Raw genomic sequence first — 27,302 nt, 5'->3', positions numbered from 1 at the left:
CAATGTTTAGGTGAAGTTACTACAGAGAGTTAGGGATTGTTTGTGAAAAGACACACAACACCTCTTTCGCAATCATTGTTCGCCAAAGTGCATTTTTCCTTATTTTCTCCCCCTGCTGTATTGAGTGAACGTTGGTATTAGTGAGCTCTGGTTACGCATGATAAGCGGCAACAAAATCAGATCACCATAGCATCCCCGTGACTGAATTGGCTTGGTACCCACAAAAAAAAAACTAACGAGGTGGAAATAAATACACGGTCAGAATATTAACACAAAACTGAGCTAAACTGGAACAGCTCAAAAAATGAGTAAATGGCATTTCCAGCGATAGCGCTGGCCCAAGTGCAAAAATCCAACTGGTTTAAGCCGTATGATATTCTTCACATCATCAAGAATATTTATTATACGGCTTAAACTGATGAGATTTTCGCACTTGGGCCAGCGCTATCGCTGGAAATGCAATTTACTCATTTTTTGAGCTGTTCCAGTTTAGCTCAGCTTAAAATACACAAAAAAAACTAAAAAAAAATTAGCTCAGTTTTGTGTGAATCTTACTCATTTTAGGGTAACTTTTTCTTAGCGTGTAGCTGAAAGTAGATAGAAATTCCAATTTAAGCAATAGGATGGCCCTATAGTTTTTTTAAGAAAACTCAGACCTAAAATATCCTTAGTATTACCACCTTAATTTGCTGTTTAAGACTCCCATAAGCTGCAGCAAAAAAAATGAGTGGAATCGATAGGGTCTAAGGTCCGCCGCAAGGTGACGCTAGAAGCGTCAAAACACAACTATTTTTATTATTTTATAGGGAATTCTATGCACAACAACTTTGTCTAAGACAGCATAGTGATCCGATGCTTGTAAGAATAAAAAGTTATGTCCAAGACTTATAAATGTATGGTATATAGAAAAACAGACAGTTTTCAAAGATGCTATTCCTTTGTATGCAAAATAACCATTTCAAAAATAATTAAATGTTATTATAGGGCATTTACACAATGCGTTTTATTGATTTTGCCTCATTTGCACAACAAAAAGTAGGTAGAACCCGAAATACTCTTGTGTGTGCTAGTGTTAAACTTAGGATGTGAAAACGTTATCCTATACCGTTACTTTTTGATTATCAAAAGTTTTATATTTTTTACAGTTCACTAGAAATAAGATGTATTTGATGCTGTTAGTTTAATATTTCTATCTCTACCAATTGATGAAGTATCTCTGTTTGAAGGTTAGTGCAAAATTACCGCACGCACCCTGTATATGCTTTAATTTTCATGTCTAGTACAAAACTACTCACACAATATTTAATCAATTTAATAACAATATTTTTTTTTTCTCTTTATTTTCAGCCAAGCCGATATTAGCCATAGAAATAATAAGTACTATAAAGATCATTTAGCTAACTCATTGGATGCTGTCTCGCTATCGGCTGCATCTACTGATAAGTCATCATCGAAGAGCAAGTTGAGTGGCAATAAGTTAAACAATTTACGAAGGACTGGTTCAAATACCTATAGTAAAACATATTTTGAGGAATTATTAAAAACCTATCAAATGAATTCGCCTTATTACAAAGACCGCCTGAAGGATTCAAGTCAATTAGTGAAATCACTTTCAGATACCAATAATACCAAATGCAGCGGGAAAAAGTGTGAGACTGAAAATACCGAAGAAGAATCTGAAGAATATTACTATGATTATGAATATGAAGATGAAGATGATGAAGAAGAAGATGAAGATGTTGTAGGCAATGCAGACGCACAAGGTGATGCTGGATATAGTACAACCGCTCGACCAATATTTTTGGAATCAGAAGTCGCGAATGAAAGCAAATTGTCAAATAATGAAAATCATACACAGCAAGTACCGAATACGATTGCAGATAGATTAGAAAACACAGTAAGTATTATTTCAACTTATATTTTAATGCATGCTTAGTAAGTTACATTCATTCATTTATTTACTATTACATCAAATTCAAGATAAAACTGAACCAACAATATTTCTCCATAACACACGGTTCGTGGCTGCCGTTCTCCATCCTCGGTCACGCCCGATGCTCGCCAAATCACGTTCCACCTGATCCACCCATCGTGCTCTCTGTGCTCCACACCTTCTTGTGCCAACCGGATCTGTTGCGAACACCAACTTTGCAGGGTTGTTGTCCGGCATTCTTGTAACATGCCCTGTCCATCGTATCCTTTCGGCTTTGGCCACCTTCTGGATGCTGGGTTTGCCGTAAAGTGCAGCGAGCTCGTGGTTCATCCTTCTCCGCCACACACCGTTCTCCTGCACGCCGCCGAAGATCGTCCTTAGCACGCGGCGCTCGAAAACTCCGAGTGCTTGCAGGTCCTTCTCGAGCATGGTCCATGTCTCGTACCCGTAGAGGACCACCGGTCTTATTAGCGTTTTGTACATGGTGCATTTGGTGCGTGGGTGAATCTTTTTAGACCGCAGCTTCTTCTGGATCCCGTAGTAGGCCCGACTTCCGCTGATGATGCGCCTCCGAATTTCACGGCTCACGTTGTTGTCAGCCGTCAGTAAGGATCCGAGGTAGACGAATTCCTCCACCACCTCGAAAGTATCCCCGTCTATCGTAACATTACTACCCAGACGGATCCGGTCGTGTTCGGTTCCGCCTACCAGCATGTACTTTGTTTTTGAGGCATTCACCACCTGTTGGAACGTTTCGGATGGATTTTGGAGTTCTCTGTAGCACGCTATGTTTGTGGTTATGCGAGCTCAAAGCTGTTGTATTGAAATTCATTTTAGTTTTAACATAAATACAATAATGGTTTCAGACTTACATTTGGTCTCCTCGTTTTAATTCGGTGTTAATACTGCAGGATGACGGTTTCTGACTAAAATACTGATTGAATTACAATTCACTGGATATTTCTAACTATGACTCTGCCTTCTTGTCTAGTTTGCAAGGATGGTTTGAGGAAAAATTGATCGGAAGTTGCGTCAGCTGCTGAATGTCAGTGTTTGACAGCTGATCTGATTGTAAGTGTCGGTGACAAGTTACAGAGCTGCGCGCTATTAGGGGACAGTGGCGTAGGGTTGCCCCCAACATCCCCCGACCCGTAATGCAGGTCCATCACTTCCGGTGGTACTGCGTTACCGCTAGCTTCATCATCCGCTGCCTTGACGTCCAAGATAGCAACCTTCGTAACAGGCCGCCGCAGCACTCCTCCACTGGTTTTCACTAAAACTTGTCTACACCGTCCGTCTCGTCCTGTAATAGCGGAAAGAATCCGCCCACGCAGCCATCCGTTCCGAACCGATGGATCAACGACGACAGCTAGATCTCCGACTTTCGGCTCCTTGGCCTCTCCGTACCATTTAGTACGTCCAGCGATAGTCGGGAGGTACTCCCACACCCAACGATGCCAGAATTGATTCACCAGGTTCGTGGTCGATCGCCAGTTCGTCCTTAAGGACTCTGGATGATCTGGAATAGCCATCGGAGGTTGAGAAACTCCCTGCGAGCTCAGCAGCAAAAAGTGGTTTGGAGTAAGAGCTGCCTGAGATTCTGACTCCAGCGGTACGAATGTCAGTGGTCTGGAATTGACTATTCCTTCCGCTTCGATCATCAACGTGAGAAGAGTCTCGTCATCGGGATTTCTGGTGGTCGAGAGGCTGGAAAAGACTATTTTGATCGACCTGACAAGCCTCTCCCACGATCCACCCATGTGCGGGGCTGACGGCGGGTTGAACACCCACTTAGTAACTGCGTTGGTGAAGACGGCTGACAGTTCGTGATTCATCTCTCTGATCTGCTGCTGTAACTCGTGGCTGGCACCTAGGAAATTGGTACCGTTATCGCTTCTGATTTCTAAGGGCGCGCCTCGTCGCACGACGAACCGCCGAATCGCCATCTTACAAGCCTCGGTGGACAGGGAATGCACCACTTCCAGGTGAACGGCCCGGATGGTGAGGCACGTAAATAGCGCCACCCACCGTTTGACCAAGGAGCGTCCGATCTTGACCTGAATGGGGCCGAAGTAGTCCAGCCCAACGTAGCTGAAGGGGCGGGTGTACGGACTAAGGCGTGCCTTCGGTAGTGGTGCCTCACGCGGACACAACGCACAGTGGGCAAAATCGAGCCAAAAAACGGAACTTATTTTTGCCGCTGGTTTGAAGCAATTAAAAGTATGTACCCCAAAGGAAAAAACCATGCTAAATCGATTGGTGATGGTCTCGTGACCGGCAGGTGACGGGAAATGGCCTCTTTGGCCACTTTTAGGTCCCGAACCTGGTTTTCCGGGTTCCGCACTAGGCTATTTTCAATCAAATCAGCTAAATATAGAGTGCGGCACATCATTTCATGTCTATTTTTGGTGAGGATGTTAGTGGTGACTATTTAAGACCTCACCAAGGTCATATGGCCACTTCCGGATATGGGTCCAGTTCCTCCGGTTCCGGATTCCGGCCATTTCAAGTGAAGTCACCTAAATATACAGTGCGACATATCAATTCATATCTATTTTCAACAGGCATGTGAGTAGTAACTGTTTGAGACCTCACCAAGGTCATATGGCCACTTCCGGATCCTGGTCCAGTTCCTCCGGATCCAGATTCCGGCCATTTCAAGTGAAGTCAGCTAAATATACGGTGCGACATATCAATTCATTTCTATTTTCAATAAGCATGTGAGTGGTGACTATTTTAGACCTCATCGAGGTCATATGGCCACTTCCGGATCCTGGTCCAGTTCCTCCGGATCCGGATTCCGTCCATTTCAAGTGAAGTCAGCTATATATACGGTGTGACATATCAATTCATATCTATTTTCAACAGGCATGTGAATGGTAACTGTTTGAGACCTCACCGAGGTCATATGGCCACATCCGGATCCTGGTCCAGTTCCTCCGGATCCAGATTCCGGCCATGTCAAATGAAGTCAGCTATATATACGGTGTGACATATAAATTCATATCTATTTTCAATAAGCTTTTGAGTAGTGACTATTTGAGACCTTACCGGGGTCATATGACCACTTCCGGATCCTGGTCCAGTTCCTCCGGATCCGGAGTCCGTCCATTTCAAGCGAAGTAAGCTGAATAAACAGTGCGAAGAACGAAACACATTTTCAGAGTAAATGTTACACCATTTATTTGCTTTCTAATTTTTTTGTTGTCAAATAACCAGTTTTAATTTCCGTGGATAAAATAACAGTTCAAGTTGAACTGTCATGAAATCTAAATATTACTAAAGAGACCGATTCTTGTGGAAATCGCTACAAAAAATCCTTCGAGAATTATTGTTGAAGGAAATATTTTTTTTTGTAAATACTTCCTTGAGTTTTTATAGAAATCCCTTGGCTAGATGATTAAAAAAGTCCCTAACCACTTTGCTAGACTTTGCTCTGTAACTCTTTTTGGAAATCCTTCGGCAATTTGTTTGAAAGTAACTTCAGTAATTTCTTTAAGAACTTCTTCAGCAATTTCTTTCGGAAATCCATTGTTAATTTGAAAATTCCCAAAAAAATGACCACGTGGTTTATGGACAGCCCCTATTTTTAAAACGCATTTAAAGTTTGTATGGGGAAAATTTTTTGTTCGGGTCGAACTGTCACTTTATCGATTGAATTGTCATTCTATCCACGAAAATTAAAACTGTTCTATTAATTTAACCATAAAAAAAAGCTATTGGAATCCAATGAAATCACGTAATACTCAGAAAAATGAGCTCTTTTCATTAGGCTATAAAAATAGCAATATTTTATTCACTAAACAACCAATTTTTTTTAATTTGTCTATAATATATTTTTTTTAGGAATTAAGTTCAAAATAGCCATAAAATTCAACAATAACTTCCTACGAAACTTGTTCTATTAGTTTCTGAAGAATATTTGCTTGGTAATCGTGAATTTTATCTGAATAATGACTGAAGGAATCTCCAGAAAATACAACTGTACTGTTTTCATTCATTAATTCCGTCAGGAGTTCTTCGCAGAAATTCGTCTCCAGAGGAATAATAACAAAATTATATCTGAAATATTACCTACGATTTTTTGTCGAATTTCTTTGAAGAAAAAATCCAAGCAGAATAACAGGCGAATTTCTTTGACATTTCACGAGAACTAATTAAGGAATTTCATTAACAATTCATTTTATTATTCTTTCGAATACTCCTTTAGGAATATTTCTTTCTGAAGTTTCATCGGCAAATGGTGTTTTAGAAAACAAAATATTTTTATTTTTCGTACTCTAAACAAAGTTAGATATTTTTGGAGTATAACATCATTTATTTGATTTTCAATGTTTTCGTTTAGGTAGTCAAATTAACAAAACAGATGTAATTCACTTTGATAATTTATTGATAATCGATAAAGTGATAGCTCGCCCTGAAGAAAAAAAAAATCAAATTAATTTTTTATCTGCGTTTTAGTGCGTTTAGTAGTTCCGAAATGAAACTTTGGATTTTGATCCCTTTTCCCATGGAGGTTATTTATATGAAATAGTCTGGATACTATTAAAAAGCCTGATGAGTTCGGAAGTTACCTTACAATATTTCCATTAAAATAAACCCGTGGAAATTCTTTCAGGAACTTATATGAAACATCATGTGCTGGTTGATGTTCTTTCTAAAATATATTTTGTTAATTCTTTCACGCATTTTTTTTTCGGAAATTCACTGAACAAACCCTTCCAGCTTTTCCCCTGCAATTTCTTATGAAAACCATTTTGCTATTTTTTTGGGAATACCTTCTATAACTCTGTCGGAAATTTCTCCTTCTTTGGGAAATCCATAGTCAATTTTATTGTGAATTCCCTCTTCAATGCCTTTGAATATTTTTAGGCAATGATTTCCGGAATTTCATCAGAAATTATTTCGGCTGTAATTCTTCCAAGATTTTTTCACTAAAGTAATTCGACAAGATATTGTAGGTAATATTATAGATATAATTTGATTATTAATCCTCTGGGGACGAATTTCTTAGAAGAACTCGTGATGGAATTATTGAATGAAAACCATACAGAAATATTTTATGGACATCCTTCAGATAAAATACACGGAGCAATTTCCACAGAAGTTGGGTTTTTTACCCTACTAACAAAATTAGCCGCATAAGAGCTTATCATGCAAATGCAATCGGAAGAAAGCTCAGCAAAAATGTTAGTCCGGTAGTAAAATCGATACGTTCATTTGATTAACTGTAATTTTATCCACGGAAATAAAAAAAACTTTTGCCTACAAAAACACAAGAAATCAAATAGAAGATGTTATATTTACACTGAATAAATATTTCGGATCCGGAAGTGGGCATATGACCTCGATGAGGTATAAAATAGTCACCACTCACATGCTTATTGAAAATAGATATGAATTGATATGTCGCACCGTATATATAGCTGACTTCACTTGAAATGGCCGGAATCTGGATCCGAAGGAACTGGACCAGGATCCGGAAGTGGCCATATGACCTCGGTAAGGTCTCAAACAGTTACCATTCACATGCCTGTTGAAAATAGATATGAATTGATATGTCACACCGTATATATAGCTGACTACATTTGACATGGCCGGAATCCGGATCCAGAAGAACTGGACCAGGATCCGGAAGTGGCCATATGACCCCGGTAAGGTCTCAAATAGTCACATCTCACATGCCTGTTGAAAATAGATATGAATTGATATGGCTCACTTTATATATAGCTGACTTCACTTGAAATGGCCGGAATCCGGATCCGGAGGAACTGGACCAGGATCCGGAAGTGGCCATATGACCTTGGTGAGGTATAAAATAGTTACCACTCACATGCTTATTGAAAATAGATATGAATTGATATGTCACACCGTATATATATAGCTGACTTCACTTGAAATGGCCGGAATCCGGATCTGGAGGAACTGGACCAGGATCCGGAAGTGGCCATATGACCTCGATGAGGTATAAAATAGTCACCACTCACATGCTTATTGAATATAGATATGAATTGATATGTCGCACCGTATATTTAGCTGACTTCACTTGAAATGGCCGGAATCTGGATCCGGAGGAACGGGACCAGGATCTGGAAGTGGCCATATGACCTTGGTGAGGTCTCAAACAGTTACTACTCACATGCCTGTTGAAAATAGATATGAATTGATATGTCGCACTGTATATTTAGGTGACTTCACTTGAAATGGCCGGAATCCGGAACCGGAGGAACTGGACCAGGATCCGGAAGTGGCCATATGACCTTGGTGAGGTCTTAAATAGTCACCACTAACATCCTTACCAATAATAGACATGAAATGATGTGCCGCACTCTATATTTAGCTGATTTGATTGAAAATAGCCTGGTGCGGAACCCGGAAAACCAGGTTCGGGACCTAAAAGTGGCCAAAGAGGCCACTTCCCGTCACCTGCCGGTCACGAGACCATCACCAATCGATTTAGCATGGTTTTTTCCTTTGGGATACATACTTTTTATTGCTTCAAACCAGCGGCAAAAATAAGTTCCGTTTTTTGGCTCGATTTTGCCCACTGTGCAACGGTTTGGCCTTAGAGATCTTACACTGCATACAAGTCTGCGTCAAATTCCGCACCAGTGCACGTAGGCAGGGAACGTGGAAGCGCTGTCGTACTTCATTGATGAACGTTTCATTGTTTGCGTGTAAGTAGATCCGATGGTACCACTCGACGACCAGCTTGGTCAGGCGATGTCCTTTCGGGAGAATTATTGGGTATTTGGTGTCAAACGGTACGAAAATCGCTCCAACGATTCGGGTGTCCATTCGGACTACGCCACACTCGTCGATGAACGGAGATAACTTGTAGATCCGGCTGGTTCGGTTCAGTTTCGGCTTCTGTCCTTCCTTCGCTTTCTGTAGCTCAACCATCTCTTCAGGGAACGCGTCTTGCTGCGCTAGCCGCCACAGTGCGTTTTCAGCTTTGTTGAGTTCCTCGTTGGTGATATGCGAGCTCTGTAACGGCAGCTTCGTCGCCTTCCGCCGGCAGTTGTCTGCGAAGCGATAGATGTAGGCAACAGTCCGTTTTAGCCTTTCGAACTTAGAGAAGCGGCTCCATTCGATGACTTCGTAATACTCCACCGTAAGGTGAACGTTGCACGGCCTGATCTCGACGGTTGTTGTTTCGGGTTCAGTCTGACGTGACCATAGCCCCTCAGACTTCCACAGGAAATCCGGTCCTCTAAACCAACGGCTGTCGGTTTTCAGATTCGGTCCACTGGCCCACTTCGTGCCATCGTCTGCAACATTGGCCTTCGATGGAACGTATCGCCACTCTACGGCATTGGACTTGGAGAGAATCTCTCTTATTCTGCAGGCAACAAACTGTCGGTAGCGGCGGTGATCGGAATGGATCCAGGCGAGCACGGTCTTCGAGTCGGTCCAAAACACTCGCTGCGATATCGGCAGGCTATGACTGTTGCAAAGAGTTTTCATAAGCCTGCAGCCTATCAATGCGGCCTGGAGTTAAAACCTCGGGATCGAGAGAGCTTTTATCGGTGCAACTTTCGCTTTTCCTCCGACGAGTGCGCAATGATACTTTCCTTGAATAGTGGCCCTAAAATAGGCGGCGCACGCATAGGCAGTCTCACTGCCATCGACGAAAACGTGGAGCTGCAGATCTTCAATGTCGGACGCTGTCACGCCCGGGAAATAGGCGCGTGATATTCGCACCTCTTCCAGCTCCTTGAACTTGGCGGTCCATGAACGCCATCGCAGCATGATCTGCTCATCCACCGTGTCGTCCCATCCAGCTTTCGTACGCCAGATATCCTGGATAATAACGCGACCATGGATGAGGAAGTGGGAAAGAAGCCCCAGCGGATCGAACTGGCTCATCACGCACCGCAGGATGCTTCGCTTGGTCGGAATGACTGTCTCCACGTCGATTTCGTTGGAGAACACGAGTACGTCCTCAATTGCCTTCCACTGCATGCCCAGTACACGTTCTATCTGAGAGTTTTCGCTGACGATCTTCATTGAAGCGGCCTCGGTTTCCCCGACCCGTCTGAGAACTGTCGACGAGTTCGAGAGCCAGTTGCGAATGGTGAATCCGCCACGCCGATGTACTAATTTGACCTCTTCTACAACCTGACACGCTTCTTCCTCGCTGTCGAAGCTCTGCAGATAATCGTCGACGTAATGTCGACGCACAATCGCCTGCGTTGCTCTCGGGTATTCCTCTGAGTGTTCGATTGCGTTCACGTTTTTCACGTATTGCGCCGAGCATGGGGAGCTGGTGGAGCCGAATGTCGCTACGTCGATTACGAATGTCTTTGGAGAATTCCCGGGATCACCGGGCCAGAGAAAAAGCTGACTGTACCGGTCTTCTGGGCGGATCTTCAGTTGATGGAACATTTCCATAATATCTCCCACCACTGCTACTTTTCGCTCCCGGAATCCGCAAAGAACATCCGGCAATGGTTGAACCAGATCCGGTCCTTTCAGCAACATGCTGTTCAGGGAAACACCATCCACCGCTGCCGCTGCGTCCCACACGATCCGAATCTTGTTTGGCTTCTTCGGGTTCCGCACTATTCCGATAGGAAGGTACCACAAACGTCTTGGGTCGGCCGTAGCCAGCTCCTCCTCCGTCGCCTTGTGGATGTAGCCCTTCTGCTGATACTGCGCTATCTGACGCTGGACGTTTTCGAATAAGGCTGGGTCAGCAATGAACCGCTTTTCCAAGCAGCGTAACCGTCGTGCAGCCATGGCGTAGTTATCGGGAAACTCTACGTGTTCGTAGCGCCACAGAAGCCCGGTCTCGAATCCGCCTTCGACTCGCCTCGTTGTTTTCTCCAGTAGAGTCCTTGCCCGCTTGTCTTCGTCTGATTCAGGACTTCGATCCATCGAAACGCCTACATTCTCCACCGTGAAGTACTGCTTCACTAGCTCGTGCAGACTGTTATCAGAATCGCAGCCACAAATGTGCAGATTGCAACTCGCGAAATTTGTCCCGTTTGGCATTGATCCGTAGATAGCCCATCCGAGGCGGGTCTTCGCCGCGATCGGTTCTCCTACGCGACCTTCTCGTATTTGTTGAGTGGCTGTGAGGTGCGTGTTCTTTGCTCCAATGAGTATTCCTGGAGCCGTAGATTCGAAGTCCGTGACCGGCAGCTTTCGTAGGTGTTCGAACCGGTCGGCAAGCTCGTTGTATCGCAGCGTCTGTACCGGCAATGCCAAGGATTCTACGGTTCTGACATCCTTCAGCGGATACCGTTTGCCTCCTCCTATTCCGGAAATCTCTACTTCCACTTGGCGCGAACCTTCCTCTTCTCGGCTGATATTGCTCGTCCAGGTTAGGCAAAGACGCATTTCCGTTCCTTCAGTCTGCAAAGCGTCCACTATGCCCTTCTCCAGAAGCGTGACGGACGACCCTTCATCGATAAAAGCTAGTGTTTCGATGCTCTTGCCCTTGCTGAACAGTCGCACCGGCAACATGCGGAACAGCGTGGAGCTCTGGGTGTGATGAGCGTTTACGCCTTCGGTAGGGATGCTGCGTGGCACCGTCTCACTCCCTTGTGGTGTCGGCTTGGCCGGGGTCGACGGACTTGCCGAGTAACTGTGTAGAAGTGGATGATGGCGCATTTGGCAGCCTTGCACGTCACATCGGGCTGCGGATCGACATGGCTTTCTACCATGCTTCCCGAGGCAGATCCGGCACAGGAAATGGTCTCGAACAGTTTTCCAACGGTCGTCAGGATCCATCTTCTTGAAGACTTTACACTCCTTCACTCGATGATCCGGATCTCCACAGACCAGGCAGGTGATCGACGATACTGCCTTCGTGGACTCCACTGTTGGCTTCACGGACATCGCTGCACCGGATGGGGTAGCGTGAGCGTTGACGAAACCTTTCTGCTTCTCTTCCCTTTTCGGCTTTGATCCTCTCGGGTCCAGCGTGAGTGTGACTTCAGCGGCCGCTGACACCAGATTGGCCATGTATCGGCTGATTACACGAAGGTCAGCCACCGCAAACTGCCGCTTGAATGTTACCCACTCTAACTTGAGATTCGCTGGAAGCTTATCCACGAGCTCCTGGAGTAAAACCGGGTTCGAAAAATGCAGCACTTGTCCCGCTGCCTCCAGATGCTCGCAGAAGTTCTGCACTGCCATCCCAAAGGCCACTACAGTACACAAATTATCGGCTTTCGGTACCGGAACCTCTCGTACCTTCTGAAGCAGAGCGTAGATTATTTGCTCCGGGCGCCCGTACAGCAACTGCAAAGTCTGCATCACTTGCGGCACCGATGTAGGCAGCAGCAAACGGCTGCGAACTGCCTCCAAGGCCCCACCTTTCAGGCACCGCTGGAGCCGGCCGAGATTCTCCACGTTGCTGTAACCACACGCTTCCGTGGAGGTGTTGAAAGCACTGAAGAACATAGGCCACTCTTCCGAATTGCCACTAAACACTGGAAGCTCTTTCGGCATAACGTGTCGCGCCGCGAGTTGACGAGATGTCGGTGCTGAATTATCGATATTCGCGACAGGAATCACTTGGGCACCAAATGGTGCTTGCGAAATATGTGGGTTCGGTTGAGGAAGGCTTGTTGGGAGGGGGAAGGGAGCGTAGGACGTGTGTGCATTTATTGTGCTCATTTGGGGATAAACTGGCCCTACGCTACAATTTGCATACTGCGAATAAGCTACCTGACCTACTGGAGCAAAATTGCTTAAGCTACTTGTTACCTGGTATGGTTGGCTTACGTGCCCGGATTGTCCCGGATAGCTGACAAACTGACCAACTGAGCTGATCGATGGTGGCAGACACTGGGTGGAGCTGGTGAGACCCGTCACTGGATTGATCCAATTTGCTGTGGTGATCGGCGTCGATGATCCCGGACGGTTTGCTCCTCCTCCAGGCTGGAATTCGTGCGTAAAGCTTGTAGTTTGTCCCATCGGATGCACGCTTGCAGGTAGGTGGCTTTGTTGCAGGTTCACTTGGGTTGATATCGCAGTAGAAATCGGCTGGGGAACTGGATCTAATTCGCCCCCGAAAAGCGATGCGACGGCCGGTAATGACGAAGTGGCTTGCGGGGTGGATTTCATCCCTCCAGTGGCGGAATGTTGCAGTCTTGTTCCGGACATCGTAGTCGCAACCGTCTCTGTACTCGCCGGTGCCAAAATTAGCTGGTTCTGGCGGACAGCAACCTGGTCCAATCGATTCATCCAGTCTCCAAGACCACCGATGTTTCCTTCACCGCTGGTTGATTCACTCCTTGCATTCACGATATCGTACCGCGCCTTCCACACCTCCTTTTCCAACTGCAATTTTCGTTGTTCGAGCTGCGCCGCCTGCTGTAGTTCGATCTCCCTAAGCAGGACGGCTTTTCGCTCCTCCAGCAGTTTGAGGTTAAGTCGTGCGAGCCCCCCAATAGCTTCTGTTCCCCGAGAGGAATCGTCGGTCTGTCGGTGCCCGCTGCTGACCTGAGCACTGCAGTCTGCATCGGAGCCGCCGAGAGTGGTTTTCGCGGCACATTCCTGGCACTTCCAGTGGTCCTCTTTCTTGCCGTCTTCGAAGCCCACACATCCAAAGTGGAACCACTTACCGCAGCCTTCGCACTGGACCATATCGTCAATATTGTTAGCCAGATCGCACAACTGGCAGTCGAAGCGGTCGGTCTCCGGCATCCTGAATCCCCGTTCCGACGTGGTTCGCAACAAATCTTTGAGTTTTGTGTTGGAACGTTTCGGATGGATTTTGGAGTTCTCTGTAGCACGCTATGTTTGTGGTTATGCGAGCTCAAAGCTGTTGTATTGAAATTCATTTTAGTTTTAACATAAATACAATAATGGTTTCAGACTTACATTTGGTCTCCTCGTTTTAATTCGGTGTTAATACTGCAGGATGACGGTTTCTGACTAAAATACTGATTGAATTACAATTCACTGGATATTTCTAACTATGACTCTGCCTTCTTGTCTAGTTTGCAAGGATGGTTTGAGGAAAAATTGATCGGAAGTTGCGTCAGCTGCTGAATGTCAGTGTTTGACAGCTGATCTGATTGTAAGTGTCGGTGACAAGTTACAGAGCTGCGCGCTATTAGGGGACAGTGGCGTAGGGTTGCCCCCAACACCACCAGTCCGACCTTTGCTGCTTCGCGTTTCAGGCGGGTGTACAGTTCTGCCACCGTTCCAAATCTTCTAGCGATAATGTCCATGTCGTCCGCAAAGCACACAAATTGACCGGATTTTGTGAAAATCGTTCCGCGGCTGTTGAGCCCGGCTCGTCGCATCACACCTTCCAGCGCGATGTTGAAGAGTAGACATGAGAGCCCGTCACCTTGTCGCAGTCCCCGGCGAGATACGAATTACCTGGATAGTTCACCCGAAACCCTTACGCAGCAGTTTTGCACACCATCCGACGTTGCTTCAATCAGTCTAGTCAGCTTCCCAGGAAAGCCGTTTTCGTCCATGATTCTCCATAGCTCTGCGCGGTCGATACTGTCGTATGCCGCTTTGAAGTCGGTGAACAGGTGATGCGTTGGAACCTGGTATTCACGGCATTTCTGGAGGATTTGCCGTACGGTGAAAATCTGATCCGTTGTCGACCGGCCGCCGTTGAATGTGATTACAGTAGCAAGAAACATTTCATTCTACGTTTCATGTAAATGGCAGCCAGTAAGAAAGATTGAACTTTTTTTTCAGAATTATTCATAACGGCTTTCCTGGATAAATTAGTGGAATAATCCGTGGGGCCATTTCCAGTCAAAATTTCTTAAAAGTTTCAGATATTTCTCTTTCTTTTCATCAAAGGTTTATCTCAGAGCGTTAATGATTAACAAAAAAAATCATGATTGATCATTGATGATTAAAATTCCAATTTTAAGATTAGTTTATATTTAGGATGATTAAAAATTATGATTATTGATTAAATTTAATGATTAGTGATTATGATGAATGATTAAAAATGACTTATTGATTAATAATCATCTTGATTAATCACAAAAGAAATGAATTCTTAAAAAATATGTGAATTTTCAAAATTAAAAAGGTAATTCTGTGTTGGAGATTTTTGATTTATCATGATTCTATTTATGATTAAAGCCCTGATTTATCCTTCGAGTCGAACTGTTGTGTAGTTTTTGGAGGTCAAACTGTTTACCCTATGGGACATTTCAAGCATAATTTTTCAAATCGACGTATCTTTTTCACTGGTCTGAGTAAATTCATGGTCAATGTTGACGACCATTTCACTAAAATAGTTTTTATATGAAAAGACTTTTCATAAGTTTTTTGGTGCTTTACATCACCAGAGATATAGCATGCACTAGGTAAGAAACAAAACCTGATCATTCTATATCATTTTCACAAAGAATTTTGACAAAAATATACAGGTTACAGGTTGGTGCCTGATACGTCGCTTTGGTATGTTGTCAGTTTGGTGTATCTGTTACTTTGGATTTTGGCTAGATACGTCGTTTGCTTTTCTCATATATCAAAACGGTGTATCTATCAGCAAACTTGTAAACATCAAAAAAGTTAGATATTTCGTTTCGAAAAATATACTTACAAGGAAAGGTTACGATGGTGTCCCCCGGGGATTTCAACCGGACTATTTTTGTTGCATTCTACATGTGGAAATACAGTCCAGATTCGCTGGTTGGGTCACGACTGCGCCCCAATTAGCGAATCGTGTTCGTTCGTTGGGGCAACTGACAACTGATCAAAATGCTCTAGACACACGCAAGTGACGAGAAATACGTCACGGAACACTCACATACTTGCGTAAACGTTCTGTATACAGGAGCTGTGATGCGACGGCGGTCAGACGTCAAACTCGTTTTGACATCTATTTTGACATTGACAGTGCTTTTTAGTTGGGTTTTGCACCAACCAGTGAACATTCAACCATCGAGACAGCCCATCTAACGAGCTCTCAACGAACGAATCGTTACTGTATGAATAAATCCAAAGCCTTTCGGGTGATGGGCCAGTGATGTAGTCAGGAGGGGCCCTCAAAGGGAACAATTAGGCAAAATATAACATTATTGAAAATGCTCAAACGTCATCAAAATGTAAATTTCACAATGTATTGAAGTAGAAACAGGCAGAGTATGCATGAATACATAATTTCGTATCAAATTTATTTTACCATAGGCGTTGCCAGGGTGAAAACCAGTTGAAGTTATTTTAATAAAAATGTATCACCTTGTTCATCACCCTTCCCACCCTGGCAACGCTTATGGTAAAATAAATTTATTATGAAATCATGTATTCATGCATATTCTGCCTGTTTCCACTTCAATACATTGTGAAATTTGCATTTTGATGACGTTTGATCATTTTCAATAATGTTATATTTTGCCTAGTTTGCCCCTTTGAGGGCCCCTCCTGACTACATCACTGGCCCATCACCCGAAACGCTTTGGATTTATTCATATTTCCCCATGTAGAATGCAACAAAAATAGTCCGGTTGAAATCCCCGGGGGACACCATCGTAACCTTCCCTTGTTAGTGAAATAAATTAAGCAATAAATCATCAAACATTGATGTGCATTAGTATGGGACAAACATCAAATTCTCGTTCCAGTCGACTTTTTTGATTTCATTTAGGTCCCATGTGAACTGTGCAAAATTACAGCGCAATCGGTGAAACTATAATTTTGCGCAAGCGGTTCAAAGTTTTCATAGGATTTACTATGGGAAAAATTACACTTTCAATAAAAAATCCCAGAGGTCGCCCTTTGTCACCTTAATTCAAATCGATCAACGTTTCTTGTAGAAAAATCATTTGTGAAACTTTCCTGCGAAGACCGCAAAACGGTTGGATGCTTGTGGAAAACGTTATTGATTTATTACCGATTAGTGATCCAACGAACAGCTTTTTGTTTTGTTTTATTAGCAGCACTGTAGCTGCTGCCTTTGCTGCTGTTGTTTCTGGGGGTGGTGATGCCTCCCGCCACCCATGCAACAACGGCAGCAGCAGTGCTGCTGAAAAAACAAAACAAAAAGCCGTTCTTTGTATCACCAATCGGTAATAAATCAATAACGTTTTCCACAAGCATCCAATCGTTTTGCAGTCTTCGAAGGAAAGTTTCATAAATGATTTTTCTACAAGAAGCGTTGATTGATTTAAATTAAGGAGACAAAGGGCAACCTCTGGAATTTTTGTTTGAAAGTGTAACTTTTCTCATAGTAAATCCTATGAAAACTTTGAACCGCTTGCGCTAAATTATAGTTTCACCGATTCCGCTGAAATTTTGCACAGTTTATATAGGACCTAAATGGGATCGAAAAATTCGACTGGAGCGAGGATTTATTTTCTCACATAAGCGTGTCCCATACTAATGTGCATTCTTAAATTTGTTTTATTAATCATACATGCAGCTGAAAACCCGGATTTGTTTATATTTGCGAGTTACGTCGGATTGAAAAGATAAGCTTGATTTGTCCTTTTATATTACGCTGATAAAAAAAAAAGTTTAAAACAAAACTGCATGCATTATCTAATTGTTAAGTAGGAAAGTCATCTTTCACGCGTTGGACCAATTATTGAAAGCGGCCTTTTTATGCTAGCAGCTTCAATGCTGAAATTCGAATCTTTTTATTAAATTTGCCTTACTTTCTAATGAATATTTACATACGTTTTGGTTTATAACTAGCGCTCTTCTTGAAGACGACTTCTTACCAACACTGTTAGTTTCAACTACTCTCATATACTCATCTCAATCCGTGTTGCCAATTTCACACAGCGTTTTCCCCACAACAATTTTTCAGTGCTAAATATGTCATTTCTGTATGCGTAGATTCAACCACCTAGCTCATTTCAGAAGCTGAACCTAAAAATATGGTATATGAAAAACTTGTGTATATGGCGATATCACTAATGGAGAATACATACCTCTGGTCTTGTTAGGCCTGATACCTGATAGTACCCAATTAACAATGTTAATTTTATCGAAGTTTTATAGCGATTCAAATCATCAACCATAAGACCATTTATGCCGGCTCAAAAGCCCTCTTAAGTTCTTATTTAGCTCCTATGACCCATATCCTGGCCAATTAGCCCAGTTTTATTTTGATCTACTGAACTTCGTATGCAAACCGGTTTAGGAGTTTGGGTTCTATCATAGTTTTATCTTATCCACGATACAACCTTCTGGATAAAACCATCAGCTCACTTGCCAAATATTTGTTTTGCTTTTTCTTACGATAGATATTCGATTATCAGAATTAATTAGCTTCGTTTATGTTTTCCCACCCTCAATGGAAAGGATGCCTAATATTACGATCTGGAATTTATGTTTGTTTTCCTAATTCATGCATGTAAAAAGGCCTGTAGGGGGATTAGGGGCATAATGGACACCCTAAGCAAATGAGTATGTTAGGCCTGCATAACAGACAAAAACTTAACATATTATTATTTGGCTTACAACTTGAACTTGTTTCCTACGTATTTCAATCATTTACAGCTGGTAGAATGTCATTATTGTGAAGAAATAGTGAATTGAAAACCGTGTGTTTTTTGGGGCTGGCAGGAAAGGCACGGGGCGAAATGGACACCCCTGCATATTTTATGCTGTATCTTTGAGAATATCGACCAGTTAAGTAATTTGCCAACGGAGATCAATACCACAGATATAATACTCCATCTTAGACGAGTTTTCATAACTTCAAAGTTAATTAAATAAATTTTAGGCTAAAATAATCGGATTGAATTTTTCCAAACTCTCTAAAACGCCTAACGGTATGCAACGCGCGTACATCCATTCATAATTGCCAGTGTTCATTTCGCCCCGAATAGACTACAACATAGAAATTGCTATTTTCAGTAAGTTCTGATCAAAAATATAATACTTCACCTATTGCTAAATCTACGTATAAATGTAGATAAGATAACAATTCATTTGTTTGCATGGTGGACACACTCAATCACTCGTAATACCTTATTTGCTGCTGCTTCGAAATTATAAGAAATCCACCATATGAAAAACATACTTCAATTTCAATGATATTTTGTTTTTTTTTTTTTTTTTTGAAGGAATATAAACGGTACTTTTGAAAAATAGATCAATGACTTGTTCCTTTACACTTATGCATTAAAAGTTTTACATAAAAGTCAACGGTTTCGGCATAAACAGGGGTGTCCATTTCGCCCCGGGTGTTCATTATGCCTCTAATCCCCCTAACTCGATATATGTGGCAAATAAAACTGTTATAATAACAAAAAATAAGCACGCCATCCAAATTATGCATTTATAGGGACTTAATTGTTTTTCATTTGTTTGTAAATCAACTTTTGAACATACAGGGGATAGACAAAATGATCGGGACAGGCAAAATTTTCTCTTTTCAAAAAATGTTCAATTACCTGTAACTTTTCGAAAAGTGCATCAAATATTCTCAAATTTTTACTGAAAGTTGATCAACTAGTTGTGTATCAGTGGACAGAATTTGGAAAAGATCGGGCTATTCTGCATGAAGCTATAAAGATTCTAGAAAAAGGTATAATTATCCGATAGCCAACTTTGAGCTGTTATATCTTCGGATTCATTGAACCGAATGCAATGAAATTTTGACCATTCATGACTTCTATAATGAGCTTTGAAAAACGTTTGACTGATCTTGAAATTATTAACAACAGAAAAAGTTATAGCGATTTCATTTATTTTAAGATTTTTTAGTAAATTGGCCAAATTTTAAAATGCATCCCATTACTTTTTCAATTAATTGCCGACTATGTTGTTACTTTCCTTCAAAACACATTTATATTCAATACAATTAGAGGGGATTTTAATGAACTATAATAAGCATCTTGAATTTTGAAACGTTGTTGAAATTTCAGAAAATTTGATGTTTTATTAGAAAAATAATCTTATCGTTATAATTTTCCTCCGTGTTAAGAATTTTTAGTTAAGTTAAAAGTTTTTCAAAGCTCATTATATAAGTCATGAATGGTCAAAATTTCATTGCATTCGGTTCATTGAATCCGGAGATATAGCAGCTCAAAGTTGGCTATCGGATAATTATACCTTTTTCTAGAATCTTTATAGCTTCGTGCAGAATAGCCCGATCTTCCCCAAATTTTGTCCACTGATACACAACTAGTTGATCAACTTACAGTAAAAATTTGACAATATTTGATGCACTTTTCGAAAAGTTACAGCCATATGAAATTTTTTTGAAAAGGGAAAATTTTGCCTGTCCCGATCATTTTGACTATCCCCTGTAGGTACGGTGTAATATTTTTCAAAACTTCAAATTAAGGGGTTAAGGGGATAGTCCAAATAATTGAGACAGGTATAATTTCCACTTTTCAAAAAATGTTCTACTAGCTGTAACTTTTCGAAAAGGGCATCACTATTCTCAAATTTTCACTGTAAGTTCATCAACTAGTTGTGTATCAGTGGCTATTCTACACGAAGTTAGAAAGGTTCTAGAAAAAGGTATGATTATCCGTTAGCCAACTTTGAGCTATTATCTTAATTCCGGATTCAATGAACCGAATGCAATGAAATTTTGATCATTTATTATTCTGACTAATATAATGAACTATGAAAAACGCTTGACTTAATTTGAAATTAATCATAAGAAAAAAATCATAACCAAGTTATAACGGTTCTATGTTCTAGTTCTATGCTTTTTTTTTAATACATTTATCTATTTCTCATATCCATCCCATTACTTTTTCAATTTAATGCAGGCCATTTGGCTTTTCTTCGAAACGTTAATATATTCAAGTCAATAAGAGGAAATTTTTGTCTGTCTGTCTGACCGTTATGTATTCGGAAACTGCTGAACCGATCGGTGTGAAATTTTGTGTGTGGGTAATTTTGGGGCCGGGAAAGGTTCTTGATACTCTTCCGATCTCTGGAAAAGGGAGGCTCCCATCAAGTAGAGTTGCGGGGAACTTCTCTAGTGAGCTATATGACATAAAACGCAGTAATCAGGCAGTACGACGTTTGCCGGGACAGCTAGTGAACTATAATTACCATCTCGAATTTTGAAACGATGATGAAGTTTTGGATAAATTGGTGTTAAATAAAAGAAATAATCAAATCGTTAAAATTTCCTTTCGTGTTAAGAATTTTAAGATTAGTCAAAAGTTTTACATAGCTCATTATATTAGTTATAAATGATCAAAATTTCATTGCATTCGGTTCATTGAATCTGAAGATATGAAAGCTCAAAGTCAGCTATCGGATAATTATACCATTTCTAGAATATTTCTAACTTCGTGTAGAATAGCCCGATCTTTTCTTAATTTTGACCACTGATACACAACAATGAAATTACAGTAAAGAATATTTGATGCCCTTTTTGAAAAGTTACTGGTAATTTGTAATTTGTTTATTTATTCTTAACGATTACCTGTTAGTGATTACCTTATATAAGGTCAAGGAACTACATACTAGTACTAGTTGAACCTTTTTTGAAAAGTGAAAGTTTTACCTGTCCCATTTATTTTGACTATCCCCTGTACCTTGAGGGTGATTGACAAATTATCTTTTATTGCATTTATTGTTTTATTATACTTTATCTGATCTTGTACCGACTTTTCGAACCCTCTTAGCAGAATACTCTCTTCGAATGAGTGTAATCAGTTTCGTACCTTTTAATTCCGCCCTATGTTGCTTATCCTTTGACAGATACGCGTATTTCGACTACCACTTGTATTCGAATACTTTATCTGTTCAAATATTAACCCTAGTACGATATTGGGGCCAATATGACCCAGATACGCGCCATCGTGGTGCGCCTAGCGTAACATCTTAGGAGGGTTAAAACATGAGTTTCAACCGTTTTTACATCTAATTTTACAATGCTAACGATCTTAATGTATTTTTTGTCTTTCTATAGGACACTGCTTCGGAGTCAGTTACTGATAGAAGCCCGATGAAAAAAGGGGCTTCGACAACAGGTAAGGTTTGGATATCATTCTAGTGTTCTTGTTATATTCTAAGCGATTTAATATACGCCCTATGCCGGAAGTTTTTATATCCAATTACCAATAATTGTTGGTAGAGGAAAATTGAAATTAAAATTGTAATTCTTCCTATTTTTAGATGCAACTCGATTGGCCTCATATCATGCCGCAAAAATCAAACGAGAAGGATCTTGTTTTACTCCAAAACCGAAGATGATCTTAGCATCGAATGATCCTTCGAAACAGTACACTCCTCACTGCACTATACTTCATCGATGTGGAGATGATGTTGGTTGCTGTCTGCCGACGCAGACTTGCGCAGCGTCAAAAAATTCAACGGTGGAACTTTATTTTTTTGTAAGTATTTATTGTTTTTAATGATAATGTAATATTTTTAAATATTACTGAAATTGATTTTCAATTATCAAATTCAAAGTATTCACAGAAATATCTTGTGCCTGTTTCCCTCTAGTTTGTAATTGAAGAATAATTCAGAATGACTAAGGGTGCCTGTATCAGTTATAGCACTTCCTAAGGAAAATTATTTTTATTTTTTTTTCATTATTTTTACTTTTATTTTTAAAACTAAAGAAAGACTACATAGACGGCAAAACTATGTGTTCAATTTAACAGTCAATCGCTTGCTGTCCAAACTCGCTAACGCTCGTCGTTCTACCGGACTGGATCTGTGGATTGCCACAATTACGGCACGTCAGATTAATTTGCCGATACTTTTAGCACAGACAAACAGACGTATAACTTGGAACAAAGTGCGATAAAAAGCATCGTCACAAAAGTATAATCGCCCAGTGCTGATTACGCTGTGTTTCGCAAATCCACTGAGTAGATGGCGGTAGTGAGCAAACATCAAACAGGAGCAAAAATGATGTGAGCGCCATGAGGGAGAGATTTGCGAACTACAGAATATTGAAATAGTCCGTTAAAAAGGGAAACGATGGGAAGTGGGTAGAGTGAGACGTCTGTTTATCTGTGCTTCTAGCTAGAAATTATTTCAAGTTAATTGCTCGTTGTTTCGTATTTTTTGCAAAATTTTAAATTGCTATTTTGATGTTTTTCAATTGTTATTGTTATTACTATATATTTAAGACACTTACACTGACATTCGTTTCTGAGTTTTTCAATTGTGTATTTTTAAATTTATTATATGGAAGAATCGGATTTATCCTTTTTTGGTGGAAAAAATGAGATTAGGTTTTATTGCAGTTGTTAAATTATTCGTGGAAACTCCGATATTTTTTATTGCTCAAAAATCAAATTATTTATAGGTTTTTTTGATTTATTTAAGCTCCCATTATTGCTCCCATCCCTACTTCTTTATTCTCAATTTCTGATTTTATGAGGAAAAATGGTTACTTAGCCGTTTATATTTTGGCCTCATACTCATATTAGTGATAGAGGCTTTGAATATCTATGCTCTTTTATATCAAAAGTTTACTATCAAATACTAAGTTCAATTACATTGTCATGCTCTTCACATTATTTACAGGTTAAAACAGTAGGATCAAGGCCATCAATTGAAAGACTGAGTTTTATCAATCACACTGAATGTGCGTGTTTTAGTCGCAATGATTCACCGCAAGGGAGAGTGTCTGCTACTCCAACATCATCGCCACAGACGGCAGCGCCAATTTGCGCTTGTCCCTCATTGTTCCAACGAGTAATCGATGATGAAAATCGTTGCATTTGTGATTGTTCTTCTAGTGATACGCAGTGTGACCAGTTCAAACGAGGTTTGGAGCATTTCTCTATGGAAAACAGAAGGTATCTAAATCAATTTAATTATTGTCAAGTATAGTAAATACATCTTTTCTGTTACAGATGCATCAAAAATGGACGCTGTAATGAGCCATTGTGCGAGTATGGTCATTATAATAAAGCAAAAGGGAAGTGTCCTACCAGAGAAGACAAGTTTAGCATGAGTACCAGGGGATTCTAATGGCACGGTTAGTGTAATGTACCAATAGTTACCAGTGATGACGAATTTAGGATGAAAAATCAAAATCGGGTCGTATATTATACATTTCAAAAGATCTTTATTGATAATTTCTGTTTTGGGAGAACTATTGGAGTGTGACAAACTCATTTTTCTCAGTTTCTTCTATGTTTTCTCTAATTATTTTATTTTTGTGACACAACGAAGAATTTTTTAATAGGATGTGCATGTCCTTTGTCGCTGAGCTTAGTAATAAAACTAGTAAGTAAAAAGGAACTATTCAATATTAATTTCTAATTTTCTTCCTTTCTTGTTAGCCCAATAGTATCGAGTGGAAAAGAGCTTGCTGTATTCACATAGTCAGATTCATTATTTCCACTGACATATTTATAAATAATGAGCGAATATCTTATTCAAGACTGCGACGTGTTAATAAAACGAAGTAGATTGTTTTATTATAATCGTTTGTATTTATTTTCTATACAAATCGCGTAAAATAATAAAAATGTACATAACTATTAGATGCCGGCGCAGGCAAGTATAAATAAGTATACATATTTTTTTAACCATATTGAAAAACTATGCTAGTCAGTTAAGGAAAATAGTATTAATATTGTAAGGAGAAGCTTGATAGAAGTTTCAAACATCTGCGGCTATAATTAGAAACGTTTTGTACATACATAGACCGCTTAGGTCATTTTTTGTGAATGACAACTTGTAAAATTGTCTTGAATTATATATCACTTCCATTTTTTAGTTTAAGCCTGTTTAAGCTAGCGACAGAAATTCTTATCACGGATGAATACCCGCACATTTACTAAACATTTCTTAGTTGTCCTACTGCACTTTTTACCCTTCTTACACCCATAAGAAGGGTATAAATATCGCTCGAAAAACCGACTTTTGATTCGAGGCCCGGAGGGCCGAGTCTCATATACCAATGAACTCAGCTCGACGAACTGAGCAAATGTCTGTATGTGTGTGTGTGTGTATGTGTGTATGTGTGTGTGTGTGTATGTGCGTTACAAAAAAAAGTCACGCACGTTTCTCAGCCGTCTGTCAACCGATTTGAGTTCTCTTGGAAGCAAATGAAAGCTACTATATCCTAGTAGAACGCTATTGAATTTTTTTTCGATTGGACGTTTGGTTACCGAGATATCTCTCGAAGAGTACTTATGAGTCATACTTCTAAACTTTTTAAGATTTTTCACCAAGTGTATCATAATAAATATTTCGGCCGTTTGTCAATCGATTTAAGTTCTCTTGGCTCCAAATGAAAGCTCCAGCATCCTAGTAGATCACCCAGAAATTTAATTTCGATTGGACATTTGGTTACAGAGATATCTTTCGAAGAGTACTTAGGATTTATACAACTAAACTTTTTGAGATTTTTGACCAATTGTATAATAATAAATATCTTAGCCGTCTGTCAACCGATTTCGGTTACCCTGGCGCCAAATGAAAGCTACGACATTCTAGTAGAACCCTATACAATTTCATTAGGATTGGACATTTGATTACCGAGATATCTTTCAAAGAGTACTTGGGAGTAATACAGGTTAACTTTTTGAAAGATTTTGGACCAAGGGTACCATAATAAATATCTCAGCCATCTGTCAACCGATATGGGTTCTCTAAGCACCAAATGAAAGCTACAATATCCTTGTATAAGGCCCTGAAATTTTATTTCGATTGGACCTTTGATTACTGAGATATCTTACGAAGAATATTTCAATAAATTCTTTTTTATTAATCTATTCACTTACTTGTTATCTTGGATTAGTTTTTGACCAGTCTAAGGAAAATTATTTTTCAATAAGTAATGCTGACAAAGTGTATTGTTGTTTTCAATAAAACTATAAATAACAAATTACAAATACACAGGAATTTTATGAAAACTAACAATATGTTAAATGAAAGCTTTGAATTTATATATTGTGGGAAAAATGCAAGAACCGGACAGCGAAAATAAATAGCTAATGCCAAAACTGATTAACTTAGTAGATATATCATTTTTGTCCTTTTTGCACCATAACCATGAATACCAAGTACTTCGGAGCTAATTTGATCGACTAATTAAGAGATATTAGACAAAGTATATCTCGCTGATTTTCTTATCCATTTGTTAATCGATTCAAGATCTTTTGGCAGTTAACAAAAGATACCGTGAGGTCGCCATTCACCGCTCATTTAACGGCATTTTCGTAAAGTATATGACGTTAAAATTCGACGTTTGCGAATATTGCACTTTAATTTACGTTAACAACTCAACAATTATGTTGTTATTATAGAAAAAATATAAAACGATTGTTAAATATGTTTACAACCGAAAAAATAAAAAATTCAAATGTGTTATCTCTTGGCTCCTATTACCCCTCATGCATCCATTCACCGCTCATAATGGATCCATTCACCGCTCACTGGATTATTTTTTCATGGAATCACAGAAACTATTCATTTATAAAAACAAAAAAACTTTTATTTACCAAAGTATTGATGATTCATGACATTCAGTTCATCCTGTTTTGTCAAAATGGAATTTTTAACGGGTTTTACCTGTTGGATATTTCTTCTGCTGTTTGCCCTGAACAGTTCCCATGTTTTCCTGCAGCGCAGTGTAAGAAATATTTTTTGAGAACGTGATTTCAGGTACACCCATATAAAAGCTTGGTGAAATGATAGTTTTTTGATTCACTTTTGCTACGATACTTTACTAACATTTGATCATTTGACTCAAAGTGAGCGGTGAATGGCGACCTCACGGTACAATATTCCAGAATATGTAAGCAATTTTTTAAAAAAATCACACAAGATTCTAGAAGGTGTCTGGCATTTCTGGTAGTTTAGTCCATGGTCCATGATGCTATTTTGGAAACCAATTCAATAGATGCCAAATCCACAATATTTTCTAGAACTTTTGGTCCATCACACAAAATAAATATGTTAAATACAAATAATACAACAATAGTTTCAATAAGTGTAAGAAGGGTTCTGTTCACCATAGGTGGATTAATTCGGGTTTTTGATTTTGTATGGGGTTTTGAAGTTTCTTGGCCTTGTTGTTCGGTGTTGTTCGTGTTTACTGAACTGTAATGTAAACATTTCGCAGAATTTGGTAATTTGTTTCCTCTCACCGAATTTGCAGTTTTTTTTCTTCTATGTATAACGTGTATTCTAGCGTGTATTACAGTATCATAATGACCTACTTATCCGTAAGGGTTCATTATGCAACTAAAATGAGTTGCATAATAAAAAAAGTTGCATAATGTTCATAATGCAACTCATTTGAGTTGCAAGACCAGTACAAGGTGACCATCTCATTTTCAGAAAGTGGCATCTTGACCACAACAACTTGCAAATTATAAAAATCAAGTTTATTTTTCTACGAATTTTCAAGATTAGCGCTTTTGAAATCGTGAGTAGGGATTCAAGTTGGCCATTGTGGCAGCCATATTTGTATTCTCTGATGTTTCACCTTAAAACTACACTTATTTTACATGAGTTCTTACGATCG

At 40.1% G+C, this 27,302-nt stretch overlaps 1 protein-coding gene across 1 annotated transcript; it reads left to right on the top strand.

Moving 5' to 3' along the window:
• Positions 1-1,129: 1,129 nt before the first annotated feature.
• Positions 1,130-24,496, top strand: LOC109420450 (uncharacterized). Its single transcript, XM_062849006.1, has 6 exons — positions 1,130-1,226; positions 1,348-1,897; positions 21,768-21,828; positions 21,974-22,191; positions 23,342-23,616; positions 23,674-24,496. Exons 2-6 carry the CDS (start codon positions 1,553-1,555, stop codon positions 23,789-23,791), a joined length of 1,017 nt encoding a protein of 338 aa, XP_062704990.1. The 5' UTR covers positions 1,130-1,226; positions 1,348-1,552; the 3' UTR covers positions 23,792-24,496.
• The last annotated feature ends 2,806 nt before the right edge of the window (positions 24,497-27,302 follow it).

Source organism: Aedes albopictus, chromosome 2 (genome assembly GCF_035046485.1).
Source record: "Aedes albopictus strain Foshan chromosome 2, AalbF5, whole genome shotgun sequence".
Lineage (NCBI taxonomy): Eukaryota > Metazoa > Arthropoda > Insecta > Diptera > Culicidae > Aedes > Aedes albopictus.
This window is presented reverse-complemented; position numbering and strand designations above follow the sequence as displayed.

Coding starts and splice junctions, on each gene's coding strand:
- LOC109420450 (XM_062849006.1), top strand. CDS start 1,553: ATGAATTCGCCTTATTACAAAGACCGCCTGAAGGATTCAAGTCAATTA. Junction 1,898..21,767: donor CAGATAGATTAGAAAACACA/GTAAGTATTATT, acceptor GTCTTTCTATAG/GACACTGCTTCGGAGTCAGT. Junction 23,617..23,673: donor TTCTCTATGGAAAACAGAAG/GTATCTAAATCA, acceptor TTTCTGTTACAG/ATGCATCAAAAATGGACGCT.